At 42.9% G+C, this 22,515-nt stretch overlaps 2 protein-coding genes and 1 long non-coding RNA gene across 9 annotated transcripts; 1 reads left to right on the plus strand and 2 right to left on the minus strand.

The window, feature by feature from the left end:
- Window positions 1-3,512: 3,512 nt before the first annotated feature.
- LOC115771383 (mucin-2) lies at window positions 3,513-11,291 on the minus strand. Its single transcript, XM_030717067.1, has 3 exons — window positions 11,250-11,291; window positions 10,944-11,185; window positions 3,513-10,873 (listed from the first exon to the last, which is right to left on the minus strand). Exons 1-3 carry the CDS (start codon window positions 11,289-11,291, stop codon window positions 3,694-3,696), a joined length of 7,464 nt encoding a protein of 2,487 aa, XP_030572927.1. The 3' UTR covers window positions 3,513-3,693.
- A 3,804-nt stretch (window positions 11,292-15,095) lies between these two features.
- LOC115771535 lies at window positions 15,096-17,759 on the minus strand. Of its 6 annotated transcripts, XR_004018955.1 has the most exons (7): window positions 17,682-17,758; window positions 17,513-17,618; window positions 17,297-17,432; window positions 17,118-17,225; window positions 16,149-16,376; window positions 15,182-15,275; window positions 15,096-15,121 (listed from the first exon to the last, which is right to left on the minus strand). It is a non-coding gene; the product is annotated as an uncharacterized LOC115771535 (long non-coding RNA). The 6 variants fall into 6 exon arrangements; XR_004018959.1 differs by lacking the exons at window positions 15,096-15,121; window positions 15,182-15,275 and adding an exon at window positions 15,477-16,027 and having other exon boundaries at window positions 17,297-17,429; XR_004018957.1 differs by lacking the exons at window positions 15,096-15,121; window positions 15,182-15,275 and adding an exon at window positions 15,477-16,027 and having other exon boundaries at window positions 17,118-17,242.
- Window positions 17,760-18,179: 420 nt separating this feature from the next.
- On the plus strand, window positions 18,180-20,852 carry LOC115771534 (cationic amino acid transporter 4). 2 transcript variants are annotated; one of them, XM_030717272.1, is made up of 3 exons: window positions 18,180-18,262; window positions 18,364-18,509; window positions 18,588-20,852. In XM_030717272.1, the coding sequence occupies exons 2-3, from the start codon at window positions 18,368-18,370 to the stop codon at window positions 20,438-20,440; spliced, it is 1,995 nt and encodes a 664-aa protein (XP_030573132.1). In that variant the 5' UTR covers window positions 18,180-18,262; window positions 18,364-18,367; the 3' UTR covers window positions 20,441-20,852. The 2 variants fall into 2 exon arrangements, with proteins under 2 accessions (XP_030573132.1, XP_030573133.1); XM_030717273.1 differs by lacking the exon at window positions 18,180-18,262 and having other exon boundaries at window positions 18,349-18,509.
- The last annotated feature ends 1,663 nt before the right edge of the window (window positions 20,853-22,515 follow it).

The following is a 22,515-nucleotide window of genomic DNA, read 5'->3' on the forward strand; positions in this document are numbered from 1 at the left end:
TCAACCTTTTTTGATAATTTTTTTAGATTATCTCGGCCAAATAATCTCAGATTTTGGAATTTTATACTATTTTTGACTCGTAAGGATCAGTACTATCGATTGGCATCAGAAAAATAAAAATCTAAATTTTGACCCAAATCGACCAAAAAGCAAGGGGTTACATCACGTTTTTTTCCAAAATCGGGGTAGGTTCGAATATCTCAACTTGTTTGATGATTTTTTTGAAAATCTCGGGTAAATATAATCTCATTTTAAATGTTATACCTTTTTGAATGCGTACGGATCCCTACTTCCCATATGATGGCATATGATGGCATTCATTAAAAAAAAGTTGTTGGCCAAAAAACGTTTCGCTTGCAAAGTCCACCTTTTTTGGAGTATCTCAAGTGAGATTCATTAAATTATGCTAAACGAAGTACTGTCCCAATAGAGCTCTCTCCACTGGATTTATTCAAGGGTATAGGTTCTGAGATCCTTGCGTTCATACATACGGACGGACGGACGGACGGACGGACAGACAGACGGACATGGCTAGATCGACTCGGCTATTGATGCTGATCAAGAATATATATACTTTATGGGGTCGGAGATGCTTCCTCCTACCTGTTACATACATTTGGATTTTGCACAAATATAATATTCCCCTTTACCCATTTTTAATGGGTTCAGGGAAGAAAATAGGCCATAACTCGGGCATGTCCTTGCAGATTTTCAAAGGACATGGTGCGTTAGGATCGTATTGACCCACTGCATCGATCTGCATCCAAAAAATATGGGGTAATCTAAGAATCATATGAGTTGAAATTGGACTTGTAAAATTTCAGTCGCGGATCGCACGGAAATGGGCCGAAAACACAAATCCTTGAATATCTTCAAAACTACAAGGACGATCTTAATGAAACTTGGCCAGTTGATAGTCTTGGCCAATGCAATTATTTTGACATATGACTCGCCAGGATACGCAAGGATATGGTCGAGTTATGGCTTAATTTCTTCAAACAAAATCGCCCTTAAAACTTTTTTCTTTGAAGGACTTTCGTCCTTTGGGTTGTAAATTCTTCAATGGGAGGGTGAGTACTATCTGCTGGCCAAAGGACAACCCGAAAGTCCTTCAAATGGCAAAGTTAGCCCGGCATTTTTCGATTTTAGCCAATTTTGCGACTAACCCCCTAGGAAAAATTTCGACGAAATTTTTTGTCGAATTCTGGAAATCGTTGAATGCCAATCGATAGTCCTGCTCCCCACGAGTTCAAAACGGTACGTCCTTCCGATATCCTAAATTATTTGGCCAGGATATGACTATTTAATAAAATGTCCTTTTTAGAAAATTGGCTATATCTCGGAAACGACAAGGATGATTTTGTTGTCCTTTGCCCAGTTTATGGTCCTTGTTCATACGAGTTGTCTGACACAGGACTTGTCAGGACCCGCAAGGATACGGCCAAGTTATGGCTTTGTTAATTTACAAAAGAATTGTACTCATATTTAGACTGAAGGACTTTAGTCCTTTTTATTGCATATTCTGAATTGGGAGGATGAGGACTATCGGGTGGCCAAAGGACATCGTGATCCGCAAAGATACGGCCGATCGACCGCATTCTTTCTTTACATGCAAATATCTCTTTTCCTCAGCTTCTTTAAGGACTTTCGTCCTTTTTTAAATATACTCTAAGCTGGTAAGGCAAGGACTGTATGATGGCCAAAGGACATCAGGATTTGGCTTGAAATGGCCGATTTATGGCCGTTTTGGTTATTAATGTCTTGTTTATATATATGTATATATATATATAGCCATATTTTTAAAACTATAAGGACGATTTTGAAATGCTCTGCAGAGTTAGTACCCCTGGTCTTTACAAATTGTTTGTTACAGGACACGCCAGGATCCAAAAGATAAAGAGAGCTTTGGCCTTGTTTCATACTAATATCTCTTTTATCAGCTTTTTGAAGGACTTTCGTCCTTTTTGATATATATTTTAAGTAAGCGGGATATGGACTTTCCATTGGCCAAGGGACATAAGCATTTTATTTAAAATGTCCAAATTGGTCTATACGTGTCGCTAAGCACAGGACCATACCATCGGTTCCTTGGTTTCAGCAGGCGGGAGAGAAAGCGCAAGCTTTTTATATAATAATAGGATTCCCATGAAATATTTAAACGAAGATTATTGAAGGTCTGAAGTTGCTTCAAAATATCCGACATCAAATTATTAAATCTGTTGTCCCAAAATCATCTGAAATTATTGTATATTGTAATATGAACTGAAAGATCTGAAGCTTATGCTCTTACCTTGTATCACAGCGACCATGATGTGGCGCAATTTCAGTCTACGTTAAATATATGTGCCCTCCTGCTCTCTAGGTTCAGTTCAGCAAGGCCTGTCCTTGCCAGATAACCAAGGATCAATATAAATTATAAGTTGAATGTCAATACCATCGTGCCGTGCCCTTGGTTATAGCAGGCGAGAAATCGCAAGCCGTCTGATTCGGGCTGTACAATACAATTGTGTTCAAGTTATGACACGGAGATCATTGGAAGATGTGCCACAAATACGCTCAGATGAAGTTTCTTTAAAATATCGTTTAAAATTAGGTAAGTCTGGAAGAATGTTATATGAACAGAAAGACTTTTAACTTATTTTCTTACCTTGTTTCACAGCGAGCAGCCTAGTGTGTCACTATTCCAGTCAAAGTTAAAGCAAGCTGTCCCCTTGCTCTCCAGGCACCTGGGCTTCGTAATGCGCAACCGTTCTCTATATCCACACAGCTGCTAGAACTGCAAAAGATTTCAAAAACATTAATTTTGGCAAATGACCACGAATTTTACATCAATTGATGGTCCTAAATCCAGCGAGTTCAACAAGCTGTATCTTTGGCAGATATTTGAGGATTTGGCCGAGCCATGGCAAAAAAAAAAACGAATGACATTTTTAGCTTAATAACATTACCTCGGCCATATCCTTGCGGACATCGAGTTAGATTTACTGGGCAGCATGTGCTTGGCGTAAATGAATTCAAACTGTAATTGTTTATGTATATAAATATAAATCATACAAAGCTAACTCATCCAGACACTCACCTGTTTTGCCTTTGCCCATGTACGTCAATCCTGGAAATCTGAATGCCAAACGATAGTCCTGAATCCTGCGAGATCAATAAAATGTGTCCTTTCCAGATCCTCAAGGAATTGGTCGAGTTATGGTCGAAAAACGAATGTTCTCTTTAGAAAAATAGGTCGAACTAAGAAATTGAAGATCTCAACATAAAAATGTTTTCTTTTGCCCTCTAAATCGCGCGAGTGGCAGAACAGATTGACGGCTGTCCCTTGTCCCAAAATGTTTCCGAATGTTTTCTTACAATTATTACAATTCAAAAAGCTTTAAGTACTTATCTAATGATAGTTACATGTTACATGATAGTTACATGCATTCAGTATTGCCTTAGCAACATTTCTTGCAAACAAAAATATAATACATCGAATTCTTACATGTTTTATTGTTTGATTTAAAAGTATTCATTTACATAAATCATGCGTTACACGCTGAGAAAGCTTACAAGTACTACAACTAACAATCGAGTATATTTGAATGATTAAAATTAATAGTAAGATATAAATATGTAGTCATAATACATGCTTACGCGATTAACTATTTAAGTGCGCGAGAGCTACTTTTTGGCACTTTACCACACTGGCTAATTCACCTTGATGGCGGTCCGAATGCCGAGTGTAAAGGAAATGACTTCCCTATCTGGTTGTCGATCGGTAAATTCGCGCTTCATAATTTTCCTCGATAAAAGATCTTCGCTTTGATCTGCGGTTGTTATTGGATCTATATCCTTAACGCTTACGGTATCGCGTTTAATTCGCGTGGGCTCGCCGTCCTCATCATCGTCCAACTCAAACACATTATTGTTTGTAATTGCCAGTTTGTTGATCTCATTAAAAAACTTATTTTTCGCGTCCCTAACTGTCCTGTCATAGCCTGGATTGCTCAGCGGGGGCAAATACGTTGCCGGTATGGGCGTTGAACCCTTATACGTATCAGGACAACGGGGATCTACAGAGCCAGGGAAACAGTAAACAGGAGTCGTGTCGGGCGATAAAGTTGAAGTCACTAAGCTTTGGGAGCAACGAACATCAGTAGATCCAGGATAACAGTTGGGCGAAGAAGGCGTCTTTGGCTGTTGTGGACAGCGAGGATCGGTTGAGCCTGGATAACACCTTGGCTTAGTCGGCGTTACTGGTGGACGAACTGTAGTTGGAGGTAGGTAAGTTGCAGGTTGACATTCGGGATCTGTTAAACCAGGATAGCATCGGGGCTTCAATGTGGTCTTGGGTTCCTGTGGGCAACGAGGATCACTTGATCCAGGATAGCAGTCAGGCGAAGCAGTTGTCTTTGGTTCCTGCGGACAGCGAGGATCGGTTGAGCCTGGATAACACCTAGGTTTAGTCGGTGTCGGTGGTCGAACCGTAGTTGGAGGCAAGTAAGTGGCTGGTTGACAATCAGGATCTCTTGAGCCAGGATAGCAACGGGGCTTCGATGTGGTCTTGGGCTCTTGTGGACAACGAGGATCACTTGATCCAGGATAGCACTTGGGCGAAGCAGTTGTCTTTGGCTGTTGTGGACAGCGAGGATCGGTTGAACCTGGATAGCATTTAGGCGTAGCAGTCGTCTTTGGCTGTTGTGGACAGCGAGGATCGGTTGAACCTGGATAGCAAGAGGGCTTTGGTGGCGTAATCTGATTGCCTGGAACTCTCGTCGTTTTTATTGGCGGAAGGTAAGTGGCTGGTTGACATTTTGGATCACTTGATCCGTCAAAACATCCAGGCTTTTTAGTAGTTTGCACTTTGGGGCACCTTGGATCTGGTGATCCAGGGAAACAGTTGAGGCACTCTGGATCCTTTGATCCTGGATAACATGAAGGACCAGGGGTCGTTGTAGTGGGCTCTGTTGGACAGCGAGGATCGGTTGAGCCTGGATAGCATTTGGGCGAGGCAGTCGTCTTAGTCTCTTGTGGACAGCGAGGATCGGTTGAGCCTGGATAACACCTTGGCTTAGTCGGTGTTACTGGTGGACGAACTGTAGTTGGGGGTAGGTAAGTTGCAGGTTGACATTCGGGATCTGTTGAGCCAGGATAGCATCGGGGCTTCGATGTAGTCTTGGGTTCCTGTGGGCAACGAGGATCACTTGATCCAGGATAGCACTTGGGCGAAGCAGTTGTCTTTGGCTCTTGTGGACAGCGAGGATCAGTGGAACCTGGATAACACCTTGGCTTAGTCGGTGTTACTGGTGGACGAACTGTAGTTGGAGGTAGGTAAGTTGCAGGTTGACATTCGGGATCTGTTAAACCAGGATAGCATCGGGGCTTCAATGTGGTCTTGGGTTCCTGTGGGCAACGAGGATCACTTGATCCAGGATAGCAGTCAGGCGAAGCAGTTGTCTTTGGTTCCTGCGGACAGCGAGGATCGGTTGAGCCTGGATAACACCTAGGTTTAGTCGGTGTCGGTGGTCGAACCGTAGTTGGAGGCAAGTAAGTGGCTGGTTGACAATCAGGATCTCTTGAGCCAGGATAGCAACGGGGCTTCGATGTGGTCTTGGGCTCTTGTGGACAACGAGGATCACTTGATCCAGGATAGCACTTGGGCGAAGCAGTTGTCTTTGGCTGTTGTGGACAGCGAGGATCGGTTGAACCTGGATAGCATTTAGGCGTAGCAGTCGTCTTTGGCTGTTGTGGACAGCGAGGATCGGTTGAACCTGGATAGCAAGAGGGCTTTGGTGGCGTAATCTGATTGCCTGGAACTCTCGTCGTTTTTATTGGCGGAAGGTAAGTGGCTGGTTGACATTTTGGATCACTTGATCCGTCAAAACATCCAGGCTTTTTAGTAGTTTGCACTTTGGGGCACCTTGGATCTGGTGATCCAGGGAAACAGTTGAGGCACTCTGGATCCTTTGATCCTGGATAACATGAAGGACCAGGGGTCGTTGTAGTGGGCTCTGTTGGACAGCGAGGATCGGTTGAGCCTGGATAGCATTTGGGCGAGGCAGTCGTCTTAGTCTCTTGTGGACAGCGAGGATCGGTTGAGCCTGGATAACACCTTGGCTTAGTCGGTGTTACTGGTGGACGAACTGTAGTTGGGGGTAGGTAAGTTGCAGGTTGACAATCGGGATCTGTTGAACCAGGATAGCATCGGGGCTTCGGTGTGGTTTTCGGTTCCTGTGGGCAACGAGGATCACTTGATCCAGGATAACACTTGGGCGTAGCAGTTGTCTTTGGCTGTTGTGGACAGCGAGGATCGGTGGAGCCTGGATAACACCTTGGCTTAGTCGGTGTTACTGGTGGACGAATTGTAGTTGGAGGTGGGTAGGTTGCAGGTTGACAATCGGGATCTGTTGAACCAGGATAGCATCGGGGCTTCGATGTGGTCTTGGGTTCTTGTGGACAACGAGGATCACTTGATCCTGGATAGCAGTCAGGCGAAGCAGTTGTCTCTGGTTCCTGCGGACAGCGAGGATCGGTTGAGCCTGGATAACACCTAGGTTTAGTCGGTGTCGGTGGTCGAACCGTAGTTGGAGGCAAGTAAGTGGCTGGTTGACAAGCGGGATCTGTGGAACCAGGATAGCAACGGGGCTTCGATGTTGTCTTGGGCTCTTGTGGACAACGAGGATCACTTGATCCAGGATAGCAGTTGGGCGAAGCAGTCGTCTTTGGCTCTTGTGGACAGCGGGGATCGGTTGAGCCTGGATAGCATTTAGGCGTAGCAGTCGTCTTTGGCTGTTGTGGACAGCGAGGATCGGTTGAACCTGGATAGCAAGAGGGCTTTGGTGGCGTAATCTGATTGCCTGGAACTCTCGTCGTTTTTATTGGCGGAAGGTAAGTGGCTGGTTGACATTTTGGATCACTTGATCCGTCAAAACATCCAGGCTTTTTAGTAGTTTGCACTTTGGGGCACCTTGGATCTGGTGATCCAGGGAAACAGTTGAGGCACTCTGGATCCTTTGACCCTGGATAACATGAAGGACCTGGGGTCGTTGTAGTGGGCTCTGTTGGACAGCGAGGATCGGTTGAGCCTGGATAGCATTTGGGCGAAGCAGTCGTCTTTGCCTGTTGTGGACAGCGAGTATCGGTGGAGCCTGGATAACACCTTGGCTTAGTCGGTGTTACTGGTGGACGAACTGTAGTTGGGGGTAGGTAAGTTGCAGGTTGACAATCGGGATCTATTGAACCAGGATAGCATCGGGGCTTCGATGTGGTTTTCGGTTCCTGTGGGCAACGAGGATCACTTGATCCAGGATAACAGTTGGGCGAAGCAGTTGTCTTTGGCTGTTGTGGACAGCGAGGATCGGTGGAGCCTGGATAACACCTTGGCTTAGCCGGTGTTACTGGTGGACGAACTGTAGTTGGAGGTAGGTAAGTTGCAGGTTGACAATCGGGATCTGTTGAACCAGGATAGCATCGGGGCTTCGATGTGGTTTTCGGTTCCTGTGGGCAACGAGGATCACTTGATCCAGGATAACAGTTGGGCGAAGCAGTTGTCTTTGGCTGTTGTGGACAGCGAGGATCGGTGGAGCCTGGATAACACCTTGGCTTAGCCGGTGTTACTGGTGGACGAACTGTAGTTGGAGGTAGGTAAGTTGCAGGTTGACAATCGGGATCTGTTGAACCAGGATAGCATCGGGGCTTCGATGTGGTTTTCGAATCCTGTGGGCAACGAGGATCACTTGATCCAGGATAACACTTGGGCAAAGCAGTTGTCTTTGGATGTTGTGGACAGCGAGGATCGGTTGAGCCTGGATCACACCTTGGCTTAGTCGGTGTTACTGTTGGACGAACTGTAGTTGGAGGTAGGTAAGTTGCAGGTTGACAATCGGGATCTGTTGAACCAGGATAGCATCGGGGCTTCGATGTGGTTTTCGGTTCCTGTGGGCAACGAGGATCACTTGATCCAGGATAACACTTGGGCGAAGCAGTTGTCTTTGGCTGTTGTGGACAGCGAGGATCGGTTGAGCCTGGATAACACCTTGGCTTAGTCGGTGTTACTGGTGGACGAACCGTAGTTGGAGGCAAGTAAGTGGCTGGTTGACAATCGGGATCTGTGGAACCAGGATAGCAACGGGGCTTCGATGTGGTCTTGGGCTCTTGTGGACAACGGGGATCACTTGATCCAGGATAGCAGTCAGGCGAAGCAGTTGTCCTTGGTTCCTGCGGACAGCGAGGATCGGTTGAGCCTGGATAACACCTAGGTTTAGTTGGTGTCGGTGGTCGAACCGTAGTTGGAGGCAAGTAAGTGGCTGGTTGACAAGCGGGATCTGTGGAACCAGGATAGCAACGGGGCTTCGATGTTGTCTTGGGCTCTTGTGGACAACGAGGATCACTTGATCCAGGATAGCAGTTAGGCGAAGCAGTCGTCTTTGGGTCTTGTGGACAGCGAGGATCGGTTGAGCCTGGATAGCATTTAGGCGAAGCAGTCGTCTTTGGCTGTTGTGGACAGCGAGGATCGGTTGAACCTGGATAGCAAGAGGGCTTTGGTGGCGTAATCTGATTGCCTGGAACTCTCGTCGTTTTTATTGGCGGAAGGTAAGTGGCTGGTTGACATTTTGGATCACTTGATCCGTCAAAACATCCAGGCTTTTTAGTAGTTTGCACTTTGGGGCACCTTGGATCTGGTGATCCAGGGAAACAGTTGAGGCACTCTGGATCCTTTGATCCTGGATAACATGAAGGACCTGGGGTCGTTGTAGTGGGCTCTGTTGGACAGCGAGGATCGGTTGAGCCTGGATAGCATTTGGGCGAAGCAGTCGTCTTAGGCTGTTGTGGACAGCGAGGATCGGTGGAGCCTGGATAACACCTCGGTGTTACTGGTGGTCGAACAGTGGTTGGAGGCAAGTAAGTTGTAGGTTGACAATCAGGATCTGTTGAACCAGGATAGCAACGGGGCTTCGATGTGGTCTTGGGCTCTTGTGGACAACGAGGATCACTTGATCCAGGATAGCAGTTGGGCGAAGCAGTCGTCTTTGGGTCTTGTGGACAGCGAGGATCGGTTGAGCCTGGATAACACCTAGGTTTAGTCGGTGTCGGTGGTCGAACCGTAGTTGGAGGCAAGTAAGTGGCTGGTTGACAATCGGGATCTCTTGAGCCAGGATAGCAACGGGGCTTCGATGTGGTCTTGGGCTCTTGTAAACAACGAGGATCACTTGATCCAGGATAGCAGTCGGGCGAAGCAGTTGTCTTTAGCACTTGTGGACAGCGAGGATCACTCGATCCAGGATAGCACTTGGGTGAAGCAGTCGTCTTTGGGTCTTGTGGACAGCGAGGATCGGTTGAGCCTGGATAGCACTTGGGCGAAGCAGTTGTCTTTGGCTGTTGTGGACAGCGAGGATCGGTGGAGCCTGGATAACACCTAGGTTTAGTCGGTGTCGGTGGTCGAACCGTAGTTGGAGGCAAGTAAGTGGCTGGTTGACAATCGGGATCTCTTGAGCCAGGATAGCAACGGGGCTTCGATGTGGTCTTGGGCTCTTGTGGACAACGAGGATCACTTGAGCCAGGATAGCAGTCGGGCGAAGCAGTTGTCTTTGGATCTTGTGGACAGCGAGGATTGGTTGAGCCTGAATAACACCTTGGCTTAGTCGGTGTTACTGGTGGTCGAACAGTGGTTGGAGGCAGGTAAGTTGCAGGTTGACAATCAGGATCTGTTGAACCAGGATAACAACGGGGCTTCGATGTGGTTTTCGATTCCTGTGGGCAACGAGGATCACTTGACCCAGGATAGCAGTCGGGCGAAGTAGTTGTCTTTGGTTCCTGCGGACAGCGAGGATCGGTTGAGCCTAGATAACACCTAGGCTTAGTCGGTGTCGGTGGTCGAACCGTAGTTGGAGGCAAGTAAGTGGCTGGTTGACAATCGGGATCTCTTGAGCCAGGATAGCAACGGGGCTTTGATGTGGTCTTGGGCTCTTGTGGACAACGAGGATCACTTGATCCAGGATAGCAGTCGGGCGAAGCAGTTGTCTTTGGCTCTTGTGGACAGCGAGGATCGGTTGAGCCTGGATAACACCTTGGCTTAGTCGGTGTTACTGGTGGTCGAACAGTGGTTGGAGGCAAGTAAGTTGTTGGTTGACAATTGGGATCCGTTGAACCAAGATAGCAACGGGGCTTCGGTGTAATTTGAGAATCTTGTCCGCAATTCCTGCTTGAGCTAGGCGAACAAGGTTCGATTATATCCTCACCACAAGTAAGTAATCGTTCGCAGGGTCCATTACATAGCTCAATATCGCATTTTAGATAAACTTGAGATCGGTCGGGAAACTTGAAAGCTTTAAGCGTATTGTAGTATGTTAACGTTTCACCAGGAGGTGATTCCAATTTTTTCCACTCGCCGAAAACTTTTTTCTTCAGCGAACATCCATTTTTATCGGATAGCTGCAGTTTGTTTGTAGTTCCTGCTTCAAAATCTGGCTGATCAGAAGCATAACATTGTAAAATGTTAATATCCCAAGTCTGATACAATTGTTTCACATTAATAGTAAATGTTATATCCGTGCCCAGCTTCAACGTGTAATTAATTGGCTTAATATTCGGTGGGAGACCCGTTCCTATTTCCATCCAGCATTCAACTGGACCGCTGGGAGTTTCTACCTCAATCACTTCTAGCATATCGACAACAAATGGTCGAAAATAAACGGTTTTCTCCTGTTCATCGCTGCGACTGCATGTGATTTTGCGTGCTGTGTCCCAGCTTTCTTGGATATCCTGGTCATTCTGTATGATAAGAATATTATCCACAGATGCACACAACGAGCAGGAGGGCTTGCTGCCGCAACCATCGAAGGGCACTTTGAATACAAAGCGACGTTCATTACTGCCAGAGTTCACATATCTAAAAAAAAAGTGGGAAAGCATGAATTGTTTCTTGAAATTAATTGAAATATTCTTCATATATTACGCACCTGCATTTTGGATCGTTGTAGTATCCTTGGCTGTATATAACTCCGTTGAATATCTCTGAAAATTCCACTTCTACTATCATGCCATTCGACGTATCGCATTTAACGTCGATTTTTTCAATGTTTCCATTGAATGCAGAGCTTTTACGAGATACCCTGGGAAACGAAAGCGCCAAATCGGCTGGCTTGACTTCATTGTCAACGTAATCGTCGTCTGTTCTCAGATCTGCGCCGCTGGCAATGACCTTTTAAATGCAATAAGCTATAAGTTGAAATTCAATACTTTTTCGTGTTTTGCAAATTTCATACCAAAAGCTGAGTCAATAATATGATGTGGCCAGCTTTGACCATTTTTAGTGGATTGTCGCTCGATCTAAAACCTGTTGCAAATTAAACGTAGTTGTAATTAAAGTTGTTGTTTAATTGATTTGGGTATATGCTAAGGCTGCGGTTTCTTTGTTCAACTAAATACTAAATATCGTAATAATGCATAATTATATATGCAAATAAGCGTCAAAGAATTAATCTCTAATAATCAATTTTTATTCGGGAATTCACATATTTGTTTCTTTTTTGCCAAAGTGCGATCGGAAGCAAACATGCTATAAATATTTCCAAAGCCATTTTAATGTCACAGAGCATTTAATTAATACCTTGGACGGTCGAAAACTCAACAAATCGCTCCCAAGGTGGTTTAAATTTATTCAAAATTATAATTTTTAAGTCCTTCGTTTTTGTACAAAAAAACAAAATATTAAAGATGATTATATTTTTAATAAATTTCGTGGGGCATTGTGTTAAAAATTGAACAGGTAAGATTAAAAAACGAATTGTTTTAAAACAAAAATTTTGCATTGCTTTAAAAAGTGTTTAATTCAATTATCAGATGTATAAGTTAATAAACATTATGATATGGTAAACATGTATGCAGCTCTATAATAAAAAAAGGTGTTATGTAGGTTATCATATTAATCAATTAACTCCCGACTCGCATTTGTCCCAGATCCAGAGCCAGATTGAAATTTACCTGTAACACCTCCTACCTGTCGACACCATATCGATTGAAAACCTGTTTTCAAGCGCGATTTTCACTGATTCAGTAAAAATGTAATGTCATTTATAAGGTAAAAGGCGTCATTAATAAAAGTAAATTGTGTTAACTTGAGAGGGCGTGTGGCAAGGCAAGCACGCCGGACTGTCCACATATGCAATATGCATAAATGTTGTATGCTTGAATTTGAAAATGTATTTGCATGATGAGTTAACTTTTGAAGACGGCAAAGCAACCACAGTTTAGTGGATATTTATGAATAGCATTCATTTATTGGTGTTTATTCAATTTGATGACCTTCGACGTTTTGGATTCCCTAAATGATTATCTCTCGCTGTTATGTTGAATTATCAATGCGCAATTTGCGCATATTGTTGTTGCTGCTGCTGACAGGTAGTATAAGTATTTAACTTGTTGCCAGATTTGAATTTTGGTTTTTTTTTTTTCAATTTTAATTTTGAAATATTGACTGGTTTTTGAATTGCTTTATTCGTTTTTGTTCTTTTGGTGCGCAGTTAAAATCTCTGATGCAGTTCGGCGTTAATTGAAATGTGCTTTATCTTACTTCGATTTTATGTCATCGGGCTGCGGCAGGTAAACAGGTAAATGACAATAACAGAGAGCACTACGTTGCTCACAAATTAGACAATAAACCAAATATATATATATATTTATATATTAGTCAATTTGTTTTAAATATGTTAATGTATGCAAAAGTAAATACACATGTTATAAGTATTTGCGCTAGTAGCAATTGATAGCTGGAATTAATGAGATCCATTCGAATCTCTCATTGATGATAAGTGCCATATCTTCGGCATCTGCATAGCATTGCCCAAGCACAAATGCTTGGCGTGTTTTTATTGACTGCCCACAAAATGAAATAAATAATAATAACTTGGACATTGATGATCTTGCCGTGAACTTTTGCCATTTGGGCGCCTCAGACATAGGCGCTCACACACATGCGCTTGGCTTGTTGTATTCGTGCTCGTCTAGGTATTCGTCACGGCAAACAGGTGATTACCCAACAGGCTTTTGACGCCGCCTCAGCCACGCATGTGTGTGTGTGTGTGTGTGTGTGTGTGTGTGTGCAGGCAGGCACCCACCTTTCAGCAGCCGTCAGTCAAACTGGGTGTGTACTGTGGACGCTGCAACTGGACACTTTTCTGTGTACTATCTGGCGTATACTTAATGATGCAACCCCGAAGAATATTTGATAATTATGCGTTATGCTTTGGCTCCATCAAGATAATCATGTCAAGTTGAATTGAGTTGATCATCAAATCCGGCAATTTGCTGTTTGCTTTGAAGGAATTGATTGCTTGATTTGGACAACGGTCAAATTAGTGAAGTTGTTGTTGGTTTTGCTTGCTTTTTCTTTTTCTTTTTCTGTTTCCTTTTTTTCTTGCTTTTTTGTGGCTAATCTCTGCACAACAAATCTGTTCACATGCGCTTACAAAATGTTTATCATAAGTATTTAATGCGGCTGTTCGCGAATCAACAAAAAAAAAGGTGAGCCAATAATAACCGACTTTAAATAAATTTATTCGCATTAGTTTTGTATGGATATAACTCTTATTAGTGTGTTGCTTTGTAAGGTTGTCTTTTTTCGTAGTCGAGCTGTAAGCCATATTTGTATATTTCCTTTTACTAAATAGCAAATAGGGCATGTACGCTTCGGTGTCAGCCATCGATTTTTATTTGCCATATAGCTGTGGTCATTCAAGTCTAGGGCAAGCAAAGTGGCACAGATTTTTTATTTGTGCATTGCTCAATCCCAAATCGCAGCGGATAAGCTGATTGCGGCAATCTGAAGTGTGGAATCTTGCATCCTCATTAAGCAATGTTTCAAGGCTGCGACAGGAACGACAAGAGCACACACTAAATATTTTATAGTCTTTAGGCAAGCGCCTTTTAATAATAAGTCTTCGGATTATAAATGACTCTCGCAGCTGTCGCTCGTTTAGGTTAAGCCTTTTTCCGGCTCCAATGCGATTTGAACAGTTTAATTCGGCCTTGCCTAAGTGGTTACAAGCTTTGCAGAGATTCTTTGTCTAATCCATAAATAAATCTAGAGTTTTAGTAATAAATCGTCGTGTCTTTTTATAAATTAAAACAAATTAATTTGGAAGACTTGGCGACGACTTCGTGAGTTTTATGATCAAAATAAATGGAATAGTATTAAATATAATTTAATACATTTAAGACTTTGTAATTTACGGACTTGATGATCACAAATAAAGATAAAGCTGATCACTTGCGAAAGCATAAAAGTTTGCTTCTTGAAAAAACATAAAACAATTCATTTGACCTTTGACCCAATTTAACATTTGAGTACAGTGAATAATTCCATAACCCTTTTTACTTGCTTTTTATCACTTTGCTTTTGGCAATAACTTATAAAAATTTTAATTATTTCCAAACTGCACGATTGAAAACTTTCAAACATTTAGGAAATGGTTTTCAACAATTCGAAAAACTCACTAAAATTCTATTTAATACTTGACTGTATTTAATAGTTATTAATTAAGCAATAATTATTGCTTTATTTGTCGCATTATTCCCGTTGTTGCATTTCACTTTTTTTTTCGCAAATACAAGTTTTCAAAAATGTTTTCAAACTCCCACGCAACGCACTGAACACCACAGTCACGATTATTTTGAAATCCGCATAGAATATATATATACATATAATGTTGTTCAGAAAAATGTCGCTTGATTGAACTTACTGGAATTGCTGGCTGGTCGGTGCTTTGGAGGAGAGTTGGTTTGATCGCCGGCTGGTTAAGAGTTCGCTGTCGCACTAAGCCACGAAAAGACGCGTCTTCGTTTATATACTCGCACGTAGCATGTTTTAACTAAAATCGTTTGGAACACGGCTTTCAAAATCCAAAGGCGCAGCAAATGCAAAAAACAACAGCAGCAGCAGCTAAAAGAGCAGCTAAAACAGCAGCACGGCTGGCCACAAAAGAGTTATTTACTTTACAATTTTTTTTTCTATACTCACGAGGCTTGTTTCAAAAGTATTTAAAAATATCCGTTGGCAAAATATTTATTCTTCGATGTGGCAACGCTTTTTCAAGTGTGTGTGTGTGTGTGTTTTTTCTTTTAAATGGCATGAGTCCAGCTAGCAAAAATGTCCGTTAGTTTTTGATCACGCCTCGTGCATGCATTCGGATACACTTACTAAATGCCAGAGTGCAGGGTATATCGAATTCCTTATAGAAGTGGGCATCGCTGCAAATACTTCTAGTCAGTCCAAGTAGCTAGCCAAAGGATTTCTAAAACACAGCAAAATACATTACTTTTGAAATTGAAACATTCAAGATTATAGAAGCTGCTCAAACATAGAGTATACACAAGAGTTGATTACTTATACTAGACATAGAGTATTCAGAAGAGTTGGCAACTAGCTGCCAAGTAGTATTTGTAGAATATATTATTATTATATTAATTATAATGCATTTGAAAACTGTAGAGTACAAGTTTGTAAAGGGCATGCGAGTGAGTCTTTGTTCGAAACCAGATTTGAGGTTTTTCATTTATATTTATGCGGCAGGCAGTCGCGTGAGCCGAACATTGTCCGCTCTGCGTCTTCTTCATCTTGACCCGGCAACGGTCTGAGGCGTTGCAGCGGCGACAACTCCAGCCGAAAGATCCGCAACGTCAAATGGCTAACACCTCAGTATGTATTTTAGGGCCAAAATGCCAAAATCCGTCATTGTCGTAACTGAAATCGTGGCCGGCTTCGACAACGACATCGACGCCGAGCTGGTCATGCAACTATAGTCATTGCGGGCCCGATCATCCCGAACAGGTATTAATACTGGTAGTCATACTTTTTTGGATGCCCAGCGTCCGCTTCGTGCCTGGTGACAGACGGCAAGCGGTCATGGCGATTTAGATGGTGCTGGTGATTGCTGTTGTAGTACCTTTGCGGATCGTTATGGCTATAGCTTTGTTGTTACTGCCGTTGACGTTGGAGGGACGTATAAAAAACCAACAACATATTGCCGATGCCAGCTAGACCTACCTGCCGACATTTGCACAAACATTCAATTATAGATATTAACATATACTTAATTATTGTTTATCATTATTTCTTGCTAATTTATAACTAGTCAAAAAATAAAATAAATAAAAAAACAACTAACCACAAATGAAGTCGTAAAAATACGCCCAATACTTGAGCATTTTCAATATATTTAGTTGTTCCTCGAAGGCCATCCACATGTGCCTGCAGAGGCTCTGAAAACTCAAGGAAACCAAGCCAAATGTTTGGCACTGGGGCATTGCGAACATGACATCCGAAATTCCTGCCACTTAGCACTGGAAACGCGACCTTGAGCACCGGAAATGCTTTCTGTGTGAGACGCCAGGCCCTGGAAAACCAAGCAAAAATATTAAACAAGCTGATAACCCGTTTCGGAGCACACCAAATCATGTTGCTTGGTTTGGCATACAATGCTACAAAAACATAAATTATGCTTATACATCACAATAACTCAACAGACTGGGACTGTGTGCCTTAAATCATATATTGCATGTTTAAACAGACAAAAAAAAAACGCAGCTTTAAATTTTCTTTTTCAATAAGTTGTTTATGCAATTTTGCAATGAAGTAAGCATACAAAAGTAATTCATTTTTAATTATATGAAAGGGAAGGCATTCATAAGCTCAAACAAAACATTTATTTTTATACTCTCAACTCTGCTTTTGTTGATTTCAAAAATAAAAAGGCGTTTTTGAAACAGCATAAATATTAAGCATGCCCAAAAGTATGCAATGCAATTTGGAACTGATAAATCTAAAGCATACTTTGAGGAACACTTGAATATATGACATTGTATAGAACACTTTGGGAATTATTTCTCCATTCAGAATTCTATCCAGTTAGATTTGCTTGAACTTTTCCTGTTAAAATAATTGTGCATTGACTAAAGAGCGACTGATTTTAGGTATAAACTCCGAATTCTATAACTATATGTAGAGTGCAACATATAATTTTTTTAATAATCCTTTAAAAAAGGATCGTGAATAATCGGACCACATTTATAAGGTAATTAGAAAGTGTTGTGATTAGTTTATTTCAGATGTCCTATTTCTATTCCGGACGACTTACCTTATGGACTCGTTTCCGACTGTGGATTAGCATCCAAGTCTGAATGAAGACCAAATTTCACAACAGTGGCAAAGGATTGCAAAATATCTTATTTGAAGTGGTTTGGTTCTGAAATCAAAAATTTACTTTTAATTTTATAATTTAAATATTGTGCTTAGCAAAATAGCACTAAAACTTACTTGCACTCCATACTGTAAGGGACCATGATTCCAAGGAACTCATATAAAGTCCTTCAGCAATCTGCATCAAATGCAATATATGATGCATGCGTAACTTCTGCTTATAAAGGGAAAGTTCGTATAGTCCGAAGAACTGCTGTTAGGGAAAAAATACATATTAGGACCATGTTCTTGCTGTTTAGCTCAGATACATTACATTAGGTTGAAAATACCTACCTCTTTGATATAATTATGCAAGGATGTAGTCATCTAGGTATTTCCTTTTTATCCAAAGGGGGCTTTAATATTACCAAAAAAAACTACATTTCAGAAAAGATGAAATCTGTGAATATTTTGGAGTTACAAAATTTTTTACTTTTGCCAACATTGACAACAAATACCAAACCTTGCATTGTTAAATGAAATGGGCCAGTTTCACAGTTTCAAATTTTTGAAGTTTTTGGTATATCTGGGGATTAAGTTCAATTTGGGAATGATCTCAAATGTCTATTGGCCTTAACAAAATCGAGTATTAAATTGAGACTATTAAAAATACGAATTATTTGTAAAAAATGTATCGTTTAGCCTTCTATCCCAGGACAAGCTCTCTATAAAAGTATATAAAATATAGAAAACGAATTCAAAGTCAAACAAAAAGGACTTCCAGCTGAATCAGACTTTTTGGCATTTGAAAACTCCATTGACAGAAAAAGCTTTTAACACTGTTCCAAATGGGTTTTCGCAGGCAGTGTTGGCAACGCTGAAAATGTTGTGGGTGTACGAGCCACTGGAGTAGTATTGGGGGGCCTGAAGGAAAAATCGATATTGCCACAGCTGTTCGTGTACAAGTGAAACGCTGAGAGTAGCCGGAAAAAAGTTGTAAAACTGAATATCAAAGGAACGAATAACGTATAAACAAAAGAAGAGGCAACAATTGAATGAACCATAATCAAGAAAAAGCATAAACAATTATTGGAAAAGAGAGTGGTAATTTTTTTTTTGTAAAGTAACCGATTTTGATTATGTGGCATATGGTTGTCCTGCGACTTTCGTGGCAATAGACAAATACTGTACCGAATATCCTTTAGAAATATGCCCAGCTCAAGGCGTGCCATTTTGGGGCACATCATGTCCGGATTGTGCACGAAGATGAACCGCACCAAGCCCGTGCCCGCTGATGTCATGGAGACGCCCTTGAAGCGATGCCTGACCACCTTCGATATCGCACTATTGGGTATACCTACAAGAATATATTCTCAATTAATACACATAAATATATATATATATATATATATTTTTTTTTTACTTACAGGAATCGGACATATGGTGGGTGCGGGCATTTATGTCCTGACTGGAACTGTGGCCAAGGAAATGGCTGGACCTGGCATCATTTTGTCGTTTGTGCTCGCCGGATTCGTCTCCATGTTGGCGGCGCTGTGCTACGCGGAGTTTGGCACTCGGGTGCCCAAGGCCGGATCGGCATATGTCTACACCTATATATCGATCGGTGAGTTTTGGGCATTCGTCATTGGCTGGAATATACTGCTGGAGCATATGTTGGGCGCCGCGTCGGTGGCGCGCGCCTGGAGCGGCTATGTCGACTCAATGCTGGGCGGCTGGATAGCCAACACGACGCTCGCGCTGATGGGCGGCATACATGAGCCCGGCCTGGCCCAGTATCCGGATGTGCTGGCCTTTCTCGTGTGCATTGTCTATGCGGCGGCATTGGGCAGCGGCGTCAAGGCGACCGCCGTCTTCAACAGCATCCTGACCCTGGTCAACATTGGCGTCATGATGGTGGTCATTGGCGTCGGTTTCTGGTATGCGGACACCGACAACTGGTCCGAGGCCCAGGGCGGATTTCTGCCGTTTGGCTTTGGCGGCGTGATTGCCGGCGCTGCGACCTGTTTCTATGCATTCGTCGGCTTCGATTCGATAGCCACAGCGGGCGAAGAGGCTAAGAATCCGGCCGTATCCATACCCATTGCCACCGTGCTGTCCCTTTGCGTTGTCACCATTGGCTATATTCTGGTGAGCGCCGCACTGACGCTCATGATACCCATCAGTGACATTAATCCGGCTGCCTCGCTGCCGGAGGCCTTCGGGCAGCTGCACCTGCCCTGGGCCAAGTACATCATCTCAATCGGCGCCCTCTGCGGCATGACCACCACGCTGCTGGGCTCCCTCTATGCTCTGCCCCGCTGCATGTACGCCATGGCATCGGACGGTTTGCTCTTTAGCTGCTTCGGTCGCATTAACGCGAGCACTCAGGTGCCTCTGTTGAATCTGATCGTCTCCGGGCTGCTGAGCGCTGCCCTGGCATTGGTGTTCGACCTGGCCAAGCTGGTGGAATTCATGTCAATTGGCACTCTGCTCGCCTACACCATTGTCTCCGCCAGCGTCATAATACTGCGATATCGACCCCTTCCCCACGTGGGTACTCCGAATCCTGTTTATGCGCCCGATACGCCCGATGACGAGAACGACGAGGATGGCGATTCACAGTCCAGCATTGGCACAGCTTCGCCCACAAGTGATCTCATCGAGGGCGCCCTTGCGGGTCGCCTCAAGCCACAGTTCCGCTGGCTGGATCCGCTGCTGGGTCGCTTTGCGCCTGGTTCTGTGGTATCCGGCGCGGTGTTGCTGTTCGTTGTGCTGAGCTTCGCCATCTGCCTGGAGCTGAAGGTGTCCTGGGCGCAGCTGTACACAGGCACCTGGTGGGCATTGCTGGTATATGGTTTCATCATCTTTGCTGCCAGCACCTGTGTCGCCATCATGGCGGTGCATAATCAGAATACGCGAGGCCTGAACTTCAAGGTGCCACTGGTGCCGTTCGTGCCAGCGCTGGGCATCTTCAGCAACATAATGCTAATGGTGCACCTGGACGCATTGACCTGGGTACGCTTCTTTGTCTGGGTATCGATTGGCATGGTCGTCTATTTCCTGTACGGCATGGGTCATAGCAAAGAGGGCGAGGCCTGTTCCTCGTACTCCATTCTGATGACCTCATCGGAGGCAGGTAAGCTGAACTGGGGATCCTTCAAGGGTTCGAAGAATCCCGCAAAGCATACCGTGCTGGAGCGTTTCCTGGGACGCCGGAAACCGAATGATAAGAAACCCATTGTCGATGACGAAACCGACGAAAATGCTGATAGTCCAAATTAAACCAATTGCTGGGGACATTATTCCATCATCTGTATTTAGCAAAGCACAACGGTCTGTGACGAAACATCCTCGGCTATAAATCAATTGACATCGATCGAAATATTGAAATATTATTACAAATATTTATCGCTCGTTGAAAGTAATATGTCAGAAGAACACAAATCAAAGTAATTTATGTATGCTTAATCAGAGTATCCTTTAGTCGACGATAGATTCCGATCTGCAACAATTGTTAAAAAAAAAGTACCTCTCAGAGTTCCGTTATAAACTACCACAAAACTGTCAAAGAATCTACCTACTCTTATACTCTTATATTCTCTTATAATTATTGATGTACAAGCTTATTCATTGTATACATGAGATAAACAAATAATAATTTAAACATATTAAAGATGTATATTAAAGTATATTTGAATTGTTTCATATATGTAAAAGTCTATATATATATATACACAATATTAAATATTTATGAAAATGAAAAACGTTTATGGATTTTCTTTGGGCAGTTTTAAGGAAATTAAAGTATCAAACGAAAAACTTTGAAACACTTTCTTATTTCGTAACACGATGTAAAATGTAAAATTGCCCTTTTGGGGGCAAGTGCATGTGCACGGTGTAGATTACGAAGAGCCATATCATGTAGATGGTTCGTGAACTTATTGCATTTCGTGCGAGATTGCAACGTGTGACTGGCAAATTTGAGCGCAAGGAATGTCGCGGCGTTCATTTATAATTATCTATCGAAATCAGGCTCCATGGGCAGTGGGGCGTGGTGTGGGGAGATGTGGGTAGAGGGCGCCACCGCGTCATCAGCATAAACAAATTCGCATTTTGATGACGCAGCCGTGATGACGCATACAATGTATGAAATACATTCACATAAAAGAGCACGCAGCCATATGAATGTGTATTTATATATATATGTGTGTGTGTGTCTCTTTGTGTCTGTGTGTTTCATACGAGCCCAAGGCCTGAGATGGAGAGTGAAAAAGTGTTTCGTGCGAGAGCTTACGAGCTTGGCAACAACAAAATCTGTAGCTAGAATATCTTCAACAGTCAAAAACGGGTTTCGAACGCATGACTTTTTGATGGAGCGGCAAAACGGCGCTTATTCAGAAGCAGAGACAACAACTCGGCGCTATTTCGCAAGCCAAAAAGTCCGTTGGCACTGAGCTTAACGTATAAGTATTTTGAATTCAAATTCAAAAATTAACGCTCGCAGCGTGCACACATGTGTATGCTTTAATATATGTATATGCATGTGTATGTGCAAGCAAATGTATGCTGCAGCTTCTTCCATGCGATATACATGTATGTATGTATGTGTGTGAGTATGCAGATTGGATTTCGCAGTTTAATACAAAATTACATGATATGAATATTGACCCTTGTAATTGAGTCAAAGTGGAACTATTTGAAAGAGTGAATTATTTTCATAGTGAAACAGATTTTCATGTTGCTCTTTAGAGGTCTTCCGGCTATGCGATGGCCCCTAAAAACCATATTCACAACAACGCGCCTGTACCAATGCCATTGACAAGTTTTGCTCTGCGAGATTCGTGTATTGAAGCAGCACAAGGTGATAGGATGGATGCCGGCTGTTCAAAAACGCAACCTTATGAAGCAGAAGTACCAAATGCGATGCGATGCGATGCGATGAATTCAAAATGTACAAACAATAATATACGAGGTTTAGTTCAACCGTTTTCAATACCTTAATATTTACAAAAGTAGTAGATAAAAAGCGGGTGTTTTAAGCAGTAAGTACTCTAACGTATCAAAGCGTCGTCTTCCATTTCCTAGTATTTTTAGGTTAAACTTACTTGACAGGAAACGCAGATGTGCAAACTTTTAGGGCGCACCTCGTGCTCGTATCGACAGATGAATGTTCTTCGGTTGCATGTTTGTACGAATGTATGTATGTATGTATACTTGGAAATCACCTTGCAACAGCTGCAACATCCTTGGACGACGTACAGCCATCCCTCACAATTTAGGGGTTGATGATGCAGACGCGGAGTCCGGGAAATGGAAATCTACCTGTAGTTGTAGTTGTCTTTACCTGCATACATACA

Source organism: Drosophila novamexicana, unplaced genomic scaffold (genome assembly GCF_003285875.2).
Source record: "Drosophila novamexicana strain 15010-1031.04,08,12 unplaced genomic scaffold, DnovRS2.1 tig00000072-arrow-arrow-pilon, whole genome shotgun sequence".
In the NCBI taxonomy this organism is placed as follows: Eukaryota; Metazoa; Arthropoda; class Insecta; order Diptera; family Drosophilidae; genus Drosophila; species Drosophila novamexicana.

What these genes read in the sequence shown, in the direction of transcription:
- LOC115771383 (XM_030717067.1), bottom strand. Translation starts at nt 11,291, where the DNA reads ATGGTCAAAGCTGGCCACATCATATTATTGACTCAGCTTTTG. An exon ending in TATTATTGACTCAGCTTTTG is followed by an intron (nt 11,186 to 11,249) that starts GTATGAAATTTG and finishes TGCATTTAAAAG; the next exon opens with GTCATTGCCAGCGGCGCAGA. An exon ending in TACAACGATCCAAAATGCAG is followed by an intron (nt 10,874 to 10,943) that starts GTGCGTAATATA and finishes CTTTTTTTTTAG; the next exon opens with ATATGTGAACTCTGGCAGTA.
- LOC115771534 (XM_030717272.1), top strand. Translation starts at nt 18,368, where the DNA reads ATGCCCAGCTCAAGGCGTGCCATTTTGGGGCACATCATGTCCGGATTG. An exon ending in CTTCGATATCGCACTATTGG is followed by an intron (nt 18,510 to 18,587) that starts GTATACCTACAA and finishes TTTTACTTACAG; the next exon opens with GAATCGGACATATGGTGGGT.